At 32.3% G+C, this 15032-nt stretch overlaps 1 protein-coding gene across 1 annotated transcript; it reads left to right on the top strand.

The window, feature by feature from the left end:
* The first annotated feature begins 656 nt into the window (after positions 1–656).
* LOC106079632 (uncharacterized) lies at positions 657–14708 on the top strand. Its single transcript, XM_013240835.2, has 5 exons — positions 657–1112; positions 1370–1625; positions 3697–4042; positions 6574–7447; positions 9962–14708. Exons 1-5 carry the CDS (start codon positions 867–869, stop codon positions 10118–10120), a joined length of 1881 nt encoding a protein of 626 aa, XP_013096289.2. The 5' UTR covers positions 657–866; the 3' UTR covers positions 10121–14708.
* The last annotated feature ends 324 nt before the right edge of the window (positions 14709–15032 follow it).

Below are 15032 nucleotides of genomic sequence, written 5' to 3'. Positions count from 1 at the left end.
TATATACTCACTTTAAAATAGGACATTATAAAATTCAAAGTGTGCGCACTCGGTATTTGGCTAATTGATTCTTACATTTGCTCACCCACTGTTTGTTTCTCTCCAATCGCTGAACTCTTTTGTCGACAATAAAAATAAAACATTGAAAGTCACATGACTTGTTGAAGGCGTGTCTTAACTAGGAAGCTATTCTTTCCCTTCCGTAGAGCTGCCAAAGACGGTTATTTGTGTGGAATTTAAAATTAAGCATAATTTATCTTCTTCATTGAAAAGGAAATGAAACAACTTTTGATTATATAAACAGAAGCAAAACTAAAAAGTCTTTACTTTACATGGTTACTCCACTATTTTTTTTCAAAGGAGGAGAGATTTTTTTAAATAATTCTGTTTAATACGCAAATAAAAACAAACAAAAAAAATGTCAATACTAGTCAATATCAATAGCGCAATTAGTGTTAGATATCTAGATCTAATAGAGGCTTTTGAAAAAAAAAACTCTCTGGGGCTCCTTTAATTTTTTATACACAATTTCCGAAAACCACGATGGTTTTAATAAAAGTCAAGATCTAGCTCAATACCTAGATCTAAAACTGATCTTCCGATTAAACTTATAATTTGATCACGCAGCTTTTGTTAACATTTGGCATCAATTTTTTTTAATTTTTATCAGAGAACTGTCGATTTTCAGACAATAACAAACACTTACACTGCCTTTTATCTCCGTTTATAGAATAGTAACAGTTTAAAATGTATTTGGATCTAGATCTATTTGCACTGCGCAGCATTCACACAGGCCTTTAAACATCGCTTTGTAGAGTCTAGATCTATAGATTTATTTTGGCATAGACATAATATTTTTCTCTGAAATGGCATCTAAACTAGAGTCAAAAAGTACCAGTGGCAGTACCGGCGTCTTGCAGTCGTATTTCCAGCCGCTGGGTTACACTGAAACTCAGGAAAGAAGACTTCTTAGAAACAAAGATGAAGATTTTGAGAAGTGGCGAAAGTGTCTTAAATGCCACAATCCTCTAGAGAAACCTAGGGCGCTACCATGTTTACACACAATATGCTTACATTGCTTAAAAATTCATTATCGAACCATTAAATTACAGGTAAGACTCACCAAAACAAAAGACACCATTCATGAGAGTTGAGAGGACGTAGATCTAGTGTCAATCTAGATCTAGAATATAACTCTATATTTATATAGAAAATAGTATAGATATCTTATGTAGTCTAGACTCTAGACCAAGACTAGTCACTAGTAACTAGTTCTAGATCTATATTATTTATATAGTAGACCCACTTTTTACGTAGACTGGGAGTATTGTAGTTAGTATCTTATAAATTATTATTTTTTAATCAACAGGTTGCTGCACATGAACGAGAAACACCAAACAGATATAACTTCTTCAGTTGGGGATGCTTATTCCCTTGTCCCATTTGCAACTATCCATGTTACATGCTGGCCGACAGCGTCATCATTTTACCCATCAACAAGCGACTCCTCAAGTTGACCTTCAAAGAAAGGCTGCATCGATTCATTGGTTTGAAGTACAGCACCCAACAAGCAGGCATTGAGAAGACCCTTTTAAAAACACCTATCAATGTATTGGTTCACAGAGGTTAGAACTTGTCTGTTAACCATGTCCTTTTGCTGTTTGTGAAAAATGTTTTGAATGTTCCTTCAGAGCTGATAATAATCTACTTCCTAGTCCGAACCTCCTCCAGGGCAACAGTGGATGGCAGTGAGCAGGGTATGAAACCTGAACAATCAAGAGGACTAGTCCAGCGCACATATTCTTTGACCAGCAGCCATCCTGGTCCTGTTTGTTGAAGAAATATCATGAGAAGGCAGAAGGAACAGTGATTTACATTTTCTGCAATATAAAAAAAACATAGTTTCTAGCAGCTTTGAAAACGCTTGTGAATATTCTAATATGACCATTGGACAGTTGTGGAAAACCTTACTTTTCAAATAGGCAGAAAAAGATTTCATAACCAATAAATCATCTTTATGTGGCCTCCTAAGCCATTATTTGGCTTCCTTGTGTTTAATTGATTGTTTATAATAATCACTCAGAACAGTAAATCTTGAGTTTATATCCTGGTGAAGTATGGAATTTTTAGAATGCCCATTGAAAAAAGATGCTAGTGGTTTTTTAAATTTTGTTTAGGCGTGTAAATAAAAATCAACAAGTGTCTAAATAAGGTAAAAACAGTAAAAATGTTTCACTAAATTTATTGATCAATATGTCTATAACTTAAAGTATTTTTTAATTACTAGATGATTCAAATGTTTTAATGAGACTAGTCCTTTCCTGCCTACAGCATTCATTTATTCATCTATTTAAAAACATATCGTTATGTTTCCCCTTTGTGTTGAGCTGTAAAAGGAATTAGTTTACTTTTGAGTTTTGGGGGCCTTAGATATAGTTAGAAGGTTGTTGTCTACATAGCAATTACCTCCCTCTCCATGCAACTGTTAGATACAAAAGAAATAATAGGCTTACAGTTTGGGATCAGCAGTGTCACTTGATCTACCAAAATATAGCACTGTGTTCTTCAGGTGACTGGGAAACAATTTTTCCCTAAGGATTTGCCACAAGTTAGCTGAATTATTCTTCGAGGTATGTAACCAGCCAATTATAACAAGTTTCCCCTCCTTCCCGACTGAAGATTTCTGGTTTAGGGTTCAGTTATTTGCCTTTGTTACTTATCATGTAAATGTTAATAGTTCTGCCAGGCTCAGTACCTGAACTAAATTTGAAGGTCGCTGGTTAGGCATTATCAAAAGATATGTGAATATAAGACACATGCCATTGGAAGCATTTTATAAGCATTTGTATGCTTAATACCAGGATAAAAAATATTGATGATGATGGCACATTTATTGCTTTTAATTAAACTTTTTTTTTCTTTATTTACAAGTGCTTGAGTTTGAATATGTATCTTCTGTTGATAACAAAAAGGAAAATATGACAAAGAAAATGTCAGTTGGAGATTCTGATTTAAAAAAAAAAATTGATATATTAAATATGTCTTTTTAGGTCATTTAATAAAAAAAAAATATAAACTAATAATTTATGTATATATTCAATTAAGAATTTTCGGCACATACTATTTCATTTTGTTAGGACATCATTAGGAATTGGGTACGAAAAGTTGTTTGTTTCATTAAAGGGTTAAGATTTTTACTCGGCAACAGTGACATGACAAATGAAAAACAGGACTGGAATTTGGGGGTGTAACGAAATACTTTTGGTGACTTTACTGATATGCATTTTGTTTTTGTTCTCTGATATTTAGATATTTAGCTGAATGACATACAAAGGTTCCCTCTATTACCTAGCCTATTAAACATATTATTCGACATAGTTCATCAGCCTCAAGGAATTTTTGGCTTTGTTGGCCTTTTGCCTGTGCAATTTGGTTATTTGAGTTAGGAATTACACAAGGCACAGTGCAGAGGTGCCTAACAATTTCCAGTGTTCTCATGACTGAGGAGTTAGCCATTTACCTTGATTCTTTTTATCATCCTAAAGAAAAAAAACGAAATCACTTTTATACATTATTACATTTTCTTGTGCATGACATTGAGGAATTGAATTACCACAAAATTTCTTTGTGGAATTTTGTTTTCAAATGTTTTTTCCAAAAAAAAATTTTTATATCTACAATTTTTTCCCCCCTCAGAGATCAGTAAATATTTCACTGCGCCAAGTAGCAAACAATTTGTTAGTTTACCAACAGACTCAACAATCAGTGCTACAACAACCAGCTTGGTGACTTCTGGGAAACAAGATTTGAACAAGAATGAGAACAGCACGGAGAGAAGCCCCAATGTCTCCCAGCAGGACCAGAGAGAATCCAGCCAGTCGCATGTCACATTCTCTCTAAGTCACTCGGCCTCTGACATTTACGAATCTGCGAGTGAAGATTCAGCTGATAAGGTTGCCGATATGACAGCACTGTTACAGACGCACTGGAACCAAGTCATTCAAGAGTTCACTGGCAACTTTGAAGCCATTGAAACCGAAGAGTAAGTTAATCTTGAATAATACAACATTTTTAAAGAGATTTTGATTTTTTATTTTGAAACTAAGTATTGAAACTGACTTTACCCGTAAATAATTTCAATCCAATGAAAACATTTTTTTGTTCAAATTTAATTTGTTACGCTTGTATCAGTTTTATTACAGTACCTTACATGGATATAAAATCATAAAATGCTAAATGTGGCATCTAAGTAAGTGAACAAATAATTAATTCAGCTTTCCTTGAATGCTTGCTTTTGACAGCTTATTTATTAGATATCATGGATTAGTATTTGTGTCCAATGAAATAGTGTGGACGAGTAATTGGGATGAATTAACTTGTCCTGTGGCTGTAATGCCATGGCATCTATTTTTTTTTTTAAGTGTTAATACTTTATACATTTAAATGAAATCCTGTTATTTTTTTATGATACAAATAATTATATCATGGCGCAAAAGCTTGCTTATTGCATAGACCTACAGGCTGATCATTTTCTGTAATGTATTATGATGAGAAAAGTAATGTTAGTGTTTGTTTTGTTAAAATTGCATTCAAAAGATGAAGTTTTTATTTTTATGGTCACCTTTATCTCTTGGTCTTTTTGAAGTTTCTGATGGAGGAAATAAAAGAGTCATTCTATTCGATTTTATCTAGTATTATACAAATTATATTTAATTTACAGTAAGGAAATAATTAATTTTTATCTCACATAGCCACATCAAATTCTGCAATCTTCCTTCGACTTGAAGACAATGCCTAGTTTAGTATTTAACTCTTTTTTTGGGTATATTTTAATAATTAAACATTGATTTCAATACTTATAGGATGGATATTCAGTACCAATTGATATAATGAGTCGAAACCTGTTACTTATAGTATTTTCATGCACACTATATGATAAGATAAGTTAAGATATGATTGAAAAAAAAAGTTGTCCCTTTTTCAATCAGTGCCTACCAAATCAGTCCTAGGCCTTAACATAAATAGAAAAGTTGGCATGTCTTTCTCTTAAAATTAAGTAGTGAAATAACACCTATGCATTTATTATTTAACAATGCACATTTGGGAATATTACAGAAGCATTAAGTAGCTATCAAAATCAAGATATTTACTCTATGTTTTGCCACATTGGATACAGATTAAGTCATTATTATTTGTGACCATTGTAAGTTCTTGGCATATCTGTGCCACTTGTAAAGATTTTTCCAGCTTTCCCAGTTGCTGTCATTTCTTTTCTTTGCCAGATTGGGTACCGCTGATGCCCTTTTCTACTTTTTCTCCAAAATGAATAACCTTTGGCAAGCAGCTATACTTCAAATGAAATTGATAATCTAGCTAGTGTAACTATTAAATGATAAATATTCTCTGCAATGTCTTTGTATAAAAGAAAATGTTTGTGTTTGTAAACATATTTATTGCAACTTTTTTTTAAAAAACTTAAAATGTTTCCAAAAAAAAAAAAATATGCAGTAAAAATGACTATGCATTAACAATGCCTGGACTGTTAGTGAGTCGTTTTACTACAGTTCAAAATGTTAGTTACTTTTAAATCATTGTTCTATTGATTAAAACTGTATTTTAGAAAAGTATAATTCTTTCATTGTGTCATAATTTTTTTTTCTGCAATAAAATTTTTTTATAACCATGGTAACCTATTTTTAAATAGCTTCAAGTTGCTTTACTGTTAAAATTTACTGTTAAAATACTTATGTTAAAAATCATATAATATGTATAATATATATACTATTTAGGCTTTGTTTAAATACCAAGTATTAATTCACACTCATAGTCTAATCAGGTTATAACCTTTCCACTCATCCAGACTAGATCATAAAGATCCATAATAGCTGTTTTGCAACACAGAAAATTGGTCCAGTAGGTTAAAAAGACCAAAATGATTTAATTGTATGAATAAATACATTTTAAAGTAAACCCATGACTATTTTAATGTTAAGTTGGTGTGTGTGAGATGCATCAGATATCTGTTGTATGTAAAATAAACATTCTATATAGGAAAATACAAGAACATTGAATATAGAAAAATGTGTTTAAACTTATTACTGAGATAAATTATTGTGTACGGATGTTAGAATCATACTAAATGAATACATTAGATGTAGAGTGACTTTAAAGTGGTCTTAAATGTACTGCCTTGTAATAATGTCAGGGGAAGTGCTGTAATCAGATTCTGATATGGTTATTCTCATTTGTTAAGCAATTAATGACTCATTTATGTGGGGCATTATTATAATAATTTTCTATTCTACATAACTTGTTATGATACAAGTTAATTTGTTATAATTTCATTGTGCATTGCTTTGATGTTTTCATTTTTCACTATGTAGCCTAATCATTTTAAGCTCATGGTATTTAATGTTATTATTTCTTTAATATTCTTTATGTTGGAGTATATTATATAAATAGGTTTTGTATAATAAATGACATTTTTTATTTTGAATACAATGAACTTACTTAAATATACATTTACACTTTATACTTCGTATTACTAAGCCACTGCTTTTTCATTTTCTGCAGTGATTGCCCTTTGCCAGGAGAGCAAGAACCTGAACTGCTTTTAGAGTATGATCTCAGGTACGGAGATGAAAACCTGGAAGTCAGACATCCCAATGCCATTGCAGTCAACCCCCACACTGGTCACTTGGTCGTAGTGGACACCACCTGGAACAAGGCTGTCCTCTACAAGATGCATTCCAAGCCTTATGGGTACAAAAAGTTTGAGCACCCAATCGTTGATGTTTGCTTTTACCCTCCGTCTAAAGATCACGAGGAGCGTTTTTGCGCTATGGGGCGTCGGGCTGATATCAAAGGAATCATGGTGTATACTGCTCTCTTCAACAAAAACCCCCTTGACTTTCAGTGTATGTATCAAAAGAACCTAAGAGATGTCAGTGGAATTTTGGTTATAGAGCCTGAAGTTTTGTTCTTGGCTTTGCCCTATGCCAATTCTGTGATAAGAAGCATCAACGAGCACCAGTTCATTGACCTAGCTACCCGATCTCAACATGGACTTTACTACCCGACACACATTGTTCACACTCAGGTGGGGGAAGTGGTTGTCGCTGATACTGGCAACCACAGGATTGCTGTCTTCTATGGCCCGCAGTACATGGCTTTTGATTTTTACGGAGAATTAGGCAGTGACTTTGGAAAGTTTTTCTACCCTTTGGGCTTAGCCACAGACAAGCAGCGGCACCTGTACGTGTGTGACTCCAATAACTATCGTGTACAGGTGTTTGATAGCAGCTTCAGATTTCAAAGCTGTCCAATTAGACGGACATTTCTGATGTCTCCATCTGTTTCCCAGGATGTGAAGCCGGTGGATTGTGCTGTCAACAATAAACAAAAGTTGCTGGTCCTGTTTCGTGGTCGAGGTTTCATTTCACTACAGGTATAGTTTAACTTTTTTTATCTCGCTAATAGATACAAATGGTGCTATAACAGGGGTGGGCAACCTTTTTCTATCGAGTCGAGGGCCGCATAAAAAAAAAGTTCTAAGGTGGGGGGTGGGCGTACACACACATATATATATATATTTATTTGCAACTTAGAAAAATACCCTAGCTAACAGTTTACATGTTTACACAATTTTTTTCTACACTACCAATTGAGGAATTACAACAAGAGGTAGCAATCTCTAAATTAATTTTAGGAATACTCTTAAAAAATTTTGATTTTGCCTTTTACATCACAAAAATTCACTTAATGTGAAGTATTTAACTGTTTACACTCGTGCTCAATGTTCCAGAACTGTGGAGCTAGCTTACTAGATCTTATCCTTGTGACTGCTGTCAAATTACAGTCAGCATCGTTCTGTTCTTACATGTAAAAGTTTAGCATCAAAGTCTTTTTTAAAGTGTGGAAATACAGCTTCTGGCACCCATAAAGTTCACGCGGAAGAACTGACTGGATATTCTCTTTCAGGTCATAAATTGCTAGGAAGTATTTCCTCTGGAGCTGAAACACCTTCAACACTAAATGGTGAACTAAGAGTATTGAAAACTGGTTTCAAGTTCTTGATGTCTAAAATTTGCTTTCAGATTCACAATCAAGGAATACAATAAAGTCTTGTACTTCTCAATCATTTTACTAGAAATAAGTTCACCTTTCAGCAAAGGAAAAGGATAAAATCTGTTTTCACTTGCTTGCCAGGAGAAGTGCTATGTTTGTTTGAAAAGATGCACATATATTTCATGTGCAAGCAACCCATTGCAATATTTACAATTATAAACATGAAGTCTGTTTTCTACTCTTCATTACAAATATTAGTAACAAAGTCACAATCAATGACCTTCAAAGAACATAACAATTTCTCCCTTGAGATCCCAGATTCTTCTCAATACCTTGCCCATGCTAACGTAGTGTATACTGCTGTGGTACCGAAAAACGGAATGTTTAGTTTACAAATCTTCATACACTTCTTGGAACTGTTTGTGGTTAAGACCCCTAGCCCTGATAAGTTTGATCACTGAGATAATTGGATCAATAACATGTTTGATAAACAATGCATCCTTGAACAAAGTTTCTCGTGTAGAGTTTATGGTTGGGCTATTGTTCTATAATTTATTTTAAAAAAACAACAACTAACTGTTTTTCTCAGTCCAAGCCAAAACTTTCAACACAGTTCTTCATAGCATTGAATAAATAATGAGTTTGTGTCTTTGACTGAATGTTTCAAAATATTGCCAATAAGAATAATTTTCATTTACTTTAAACTTTTTAGAGATAATGTTTCTTTAGCCTCTTTATCAAATCAGAAGTTTCATTGATTTATATAGATATTTAAAATTATTTAATTTGAATATGTTTGCATTTTTTTATATGTTTAATCAGTGGGCACACCTGATTTCTGTAGGTGTCATCGGGCCTCACAAAATACTCTGGCGGGCCACATGTGGCCAGCAGACCGTAATTTGCCCACCCCTGGGCTATAAGATAAGTCACTAGAAGTAAAGTTCCCCTTTCAGAGCTTGTGTTCTATAGGGCAGATGGTGTATAGGTCATCTGTTTCTGTGGCCTAGGGTTAACGAGGGTGTCATGTGGCCAGCACAACCGCCTTTACTTTTCCCCAACTAATGTCAGGAACCCAAAGAGGCGCCCAAAGATCCCAAAATTAAAAATCCCAGTGTTCACCAGGATTTGAACCCGGGATCCCCGGTTAGAAGCCAAGCGCTTTACCGCTCAGCCACTGCGCCTCTATTTATTTTTTCAAATCATTCACTTTGGTTGTTTTAAAATATGACACTAAGTTCCTGGGCTTGTAATTTTTTTTTTACATCAGTTCCAGGCTAGAGTCCTTCCTACACATCCTCCACAATAGCTGTTAAGCTTTACATAAGACAATGTTAAATAGCTTCATTCAGGACCACTGCCAGAAACATTAGGGCACCAGACAACTTAGTATGTGTGGGGCCTCTGTCTTCCCCCCACACGCCAAAAACATTCAAATATGTGTACAGTATGAGATGATTGTGGCAGCATAAAAAATGTGAAGGGGCCCCCCTTTCTGTTGGGTCCCCAAGCTCATTTATAATCTTAGTTTGAACACAGATGAGTTTTCATGTATTGTCTCTTTGCTGTACTATACAGCCATCTAGTGGAGATTTTACATTTGGCTAGATTGCTGTTAAGAACAGGGTTCACCAGCACTTACACGTAGCCTTGACCATGAGGGGGGTCTTGTTTTTTTTTTATTAACTTTTAACTTTTTTTGTTCCAATTTATCCCCATTTGTACACAAGTATGCATTAATTTTAAATTTCATGGAAATATTTACAGCTTAAAAAAAAACAGAATTAACTATAATATTTTTGTCATATATGATTTTAACATTTAATGTTCACTCCTCTCCTGTGTTTGTTCAAAATTTTGACAGATGTTTTATATTTTGGGGTTTATATTTCAGATGTATAACTACTTTGAGCCTTTGTTAAAGCACGCTGTGGAAAATGAAGTCCAATCATCCTTACCTGAACAGCGCTTTTGCTGGAATTGTTTTCTGTGCTGCGCCTGTTCCTGTGATAGAGGCAGGCCTGACCGAACCACCTATGAGGTCATCAACTGATTCTAATGACTTAGCTGTTGTTTTTCAAAACCTGTGCTACTGGTTCAAATTATTGTTTGCATTTAAGCTTTTGTGAGCTCATCTACGGACTCCATCTTTATCACTTTCCACGCTCATAATTAATTTTTTACTTGGCTCCAAAGTTAACATTATTTAAAAAAAAAATAATGTCATGTACAGATACTAAACCTTAACTTTGAAACCTTATTAGTTGATAGAATACTTGTACCATGGCTAAGTAGTTGTGCACTTTGGATTGTCAAGAGTACAGTCCAAAGGTCAAATAGTTTTCATTCCAGGCCTTGCTTACATATTTAGCTGGTCTACCTTATAGTCTTCTTCCAGTGTTTTTTTTTTTTTAATTCTAGTTTAAAACCATTAATTCTCAGCATACTCTAAATTGTAGACCTCTTAAATCTCAATGAAATGCAGAAAATATCACACCAAAAAAAAAAATCAATAAAAATCTGTCCCCTAAGATAATATAATTAGTCCAACGGCAATAAACTCAGAATTGATTACTTTATATAACAGTCTAAAAACGTAGTGTCTTTATATATAAATCTTAAACTGTATACACATGACAAAGTGCTCAAACTACAATTTTCAAAATATCAATTTGGTCTTGGATCAAGGCCTGGATACAATTTTAGAATACTGCATACTCATGTCTAAATCACTGCTTTCATTTTCATCACTAACATTTCCTATTAAATAAAGATAAAAATCTCACTTTATATCATTTAAGTCCTTCAATAATTAATTATCTAGACATGACAACCCAATGCCACAATTTAGAGATATTGCTGAAATTGAAAGCCAATCACTTAACTGAATTTAAAAAAAAAATAATTCTGCCATTGTTTTTCAAAAGTAAATTTATAGGATGCTCCCTTGGCCTCTCTTAGTGACCTAACTAGCAAGATTTTAATTTCATTGGCTATTAATATATATATATAGCAGTGAGTTTGTAGACCAAGTGCTGAATGTCCCTTTTTGGGCGTAATGGGACTTTAGGTTGCTATGGTGCTGAATGGATTAAGGATTGTTTGAAGATTATAAAAACTCATTGTGACTAGAGATTGATTATTCAACACATGCTTACCCAATAGCTTTAAAGTTAAAATTGACTGTTATTTAATAATATTCATGTTTAAAATTGTATACCTTCTTTAAAGTGCCTAGTATATTTTCAGAAATGAATACAAACAAATATTAAGTTATATATTTATGTAACAAATATTTATGATCACATCAATTATTATTTTACTATTTCGTTGATTTGTCATTTTTGTTGGAAACTTTATTTCTTGTTTAGTTTCACTTTTCAAAGAAAGATTTGAACTGAATGTCTGAGTTCTAATACATAAATTGAATGTCTCTTGTCTTTTGTTATGTCTTTGTTATTCACAAATGCCAACGTTGTTAATTCAAAGAATCAGTATTGTGCTGACATTTTTTGTCCAAATCTGCTAAAACTATCTTGCTTTGAAGCCCTTTTGAAACTTTTGCCATCTTTTTGAGTCATTTCAATGTGATCCCTTTTTATGAGACCACATTAAGTAAAATGATACAAGAGTTGTCTAACATTGAATAGACTCTTAGATGTTCTCTTGAACAGCATTAACATGTCCTTCTCCATTACTGTACATTGTATTGAATTGAATTGAACAGCATTAATATATAATGTTCTTGTAAATCAACATTGCACACTTTGACATACAGATTTTACTGTGACATTTTTGTTTTCTGTACAATTTGATTAAAAAAAATATTTATATAATATAAATACATAAGGCCTTATTGCTTTCATCTTTGGACTTGAAGAACAATCCTTATATTGCATTAAGGCAGTGTTTCCCAAACTGTGTTTTGCAGAACCCTAGTGTTCCATGAGGCCTGAATAGGTCTTCCATGAACTTCTGGAATAATTAACTAGTATCTGTAAAAAGTAAGCAAATACTTAATACTCAGAATGTGCGAAGTGTTCTGTTAAGGAAATAGTTTGGGAAACATGGCTTTAAGGAATACTCATCAAATATGTTTGCCTCTTATGTTGACTGATATAGTCACTCACACTTTGATGTATTTTTTTTTTAACTCTTGCCCATCAGATGATGAAATATATTTCATCCTAGCATGGGAATGCTGTGAATAACTAAACGAGTTTGTAATTACTAGCAAACAAATTTATTATTTGTTAAATTTTTCCCTATACATAGTGTAAGATATTCCCCATTTAAAAATCAATCATAAACAATCAAACAAAAAAATAATAACATCTACGTGATTCTAGCTTTGCAGAATTTCTTTTTCCTCCACCTTTTCATGATAAAACTTGTGAGTGTTTGGAATGTATTACAAAGAACTGAGCAATTGATTTTAAGTTTGTCTGATGCACTACAGACTTTAAAGTAAAGAATGTCCTTAGCTGGCAGACGACAAGGGCAGTTCTAGTGTAAAAAGGGAGACCATCACAGTTTTATTGTGTGATCTTGTGTAAACATAATGTTTATATTTTGTTACTGTACATGATTGGTTCAATGACTTAAAGTAGCACTGCTAACACATTAGTATTGACTTTGATACATTTCAACGTTGACACACAGTACAGATTTTGATCTGTTGATGAAGTATATTTATAAAAGGAATTCTTATTCCAATTTCAAACACACATTCCAGGCAATGTCATTTCTAAGTGTGATTGAATAATAAATATATTGAGGACATCGTTTCATTTTCAAATTACTCATTTTGACCTGTGTTATCTTTACAACACAAATCTAACATATTTTTGATGTTAAGAAAATATCTATATTTTTTTATAAACACTCATTTTTGTTTCATTTTTTTTTGAAGAAATTTGAAATGTTTCCTTAGATTTGATTTTTCTTTTATAAATAAATGTATTATCAGATGTTTTAGTGTGGTCACATTGTCCTCTTACAATAGATTGTATGTGATAAAATAGTCAGAATATCAGCAAAACTTGTTTCTAGCTAGAATCAAATGTGCAGGTCCCTTGTCAAGAAATTTTTTTTTTTTATATAAACTGTCATCTTTATTGTTTCTCCATTGCTGTGAAGAAACAATTTTCTTATCAAATATTTCTTTCTCTCTCCTTAATAAATATTTGTGCAATAAAACTTTTTTTTTCTTCTTAGATAAACTGTACTTGACTGAATAGTCATCAAAGCACATTTATAGTCTGGAAGTGTAAAGAAATGTACAGCGTACAAAAAGCATGTGTAAAAAAAAAATATATATATATTTTATTTTTTCATCCTTTTGTATTTTCATTTATTAGACACTAAAAAAAAACAACAGCAACAAAACTAATAACTATGACGCTTTAAATAAGAAAATGAGATGAGAATAAGTTTCAGGAGTATTCAATGCAGTATTGTCTTAAGATGAAAACTTCTTGTTTTGTTTCTGTTGTGTGATTTTTCCTTGGGACAACTGCCGTGACCTCATTCATAATTGACTGTGTTAATCAGATCATTTTAGAATTGCTCAATGTAGAAATTACAACCAGAAAAAACAAGCACCTTATGTTTGACACTTTTTGTCACCAAGGATTTGTTATGTTTTAATTGTTGAATGAGTTTCATACTAGTCTACCTCCATAGAATAATAGATGAACTATCGAGACATTAATTCAATGATGCATGAAATATATATATATATTTATACAATGATAGATGAACTATAGATACATTCATACAATGATGGAGGAACTATAGAGATACATTTATACAATAATAGATGAACTATAGATACATTTATACAATGATAGATGAACTATAGATACATGTATACAATGATGGATGAACTATAGATACATTTATATAATGATGGATGAACTATAGATACATTCATACAATGATAGATGAACTATAGATACATTAATGCAATAATGGTTGAACTATAGATACATTTATACAATGATGGTTGAACTATAGATACATTTATACAATGATGGATGAACTATAGAGATACATTTATATCAACTATAGATAGAGATAAAGATAAACAGTTCTACCAGTGAGCACAAATTTGTCATTGTGATGTTGAGGTCTGTCAACATGCTGCACAAAGTGATCTTTTTTTTAATGTAACCTTTTTTTTCTTTTATCATTGCATGCTGTTTTTTTTTGTTTTGTTTATTTCTAAGTTTCAAGTATTTATCATTCCTAATTTTTTATACTTTAAAGAAAATGTTTTTGTGGTTCATTTAAAAAAAAAAAAAGAAGTTTAAAAAATATATATTTCTGTGATAAATATAAAACAAACAAATTTTCCCATTGGAATAAGAACTAGACTTATATTTTGAATGGAAATATACTTTTATTTAAAAAAAAAATTATTTAATGTTAAGGATATTTTGTTATTTTGTGTGTGTATGTGTGTTATTATATCAGTTATTACTTAAAGGATACAGTTATACAGAATATCATTTTGTTTCAGGTAAGATTCCTATTCTGAGTTTTTGTTATGTTTATAGCTCTTGCACTATATGGGTACTGTAAAAGATATATTATAGACTGTGAATGGATCTGTTTAATAATAAAAACTTGTTTCAATACTTCTTCTGGTTGTGTACTTCAAATTGTCTAGATATTTGTACATAAATATCTGTCGTCTATCCCCCTCCCCCCTTACATCGGGAGTAGACTTATACCTATTTATGTGGTCATCGTCTGTTAGGCCCAAAGCTATTTGAGATTTGGGTCTTTAACAAGTCCATATATAAGTCTGAGTCAAACAAAAAGTCAAATGTTCTAATGAAGATGATATCAGTGCGCATGTTAATGGTACATGGCAGTGTAAAAACATTCAATTCATTGTTACAGCAATATCCATAGAAACAGTTTATGTTAAGAAATTAACAGTTTGCTTTGAAACAGAA

This window comes from Biomphalaria glabrata, chromosome 8 (genome assembly GCF_947242115.1).
Source record: "Biomphalaria glabrata chromosome 8, xgBioGlab47.1, whole genome shotgun sequence".
NCBI classification, from domain to species: Eukaryota; Metazoa; Mollusca; class Gastropoda; family Planorbidae; genus Biomphalaria; species Biomphalaria glabrata.
Note: the sequence above shows the minus strand (reverse complement) of the source record. Positions and strands in the feature narration are given on the sequence as shown.

Bases quoted from the DNA above. Each gene is read 5' to 3' on its own strand.
- LOC106079632 (XM_013240835.2), top strand. From the start codon at position 867: ATGGCATCTAAACTAGAGTCAAAAAGTACCAGTGGCAGTACCGGCGTC. The intron at 1,113-1,369 runs GTAAGACTCACC...TTTAATCAACAG, and splicing joins ATCGAACCATTAAATTACAG to GTTGCTGCACATGAACGAGA. The intron at 4,043-6,573 runs GTAAGTTAATCT...CATTTTCTGCAG, and splicing joins GAAGCCATTGAAACCGAAGA to TGATTGCCCTTTGCCAGGAG.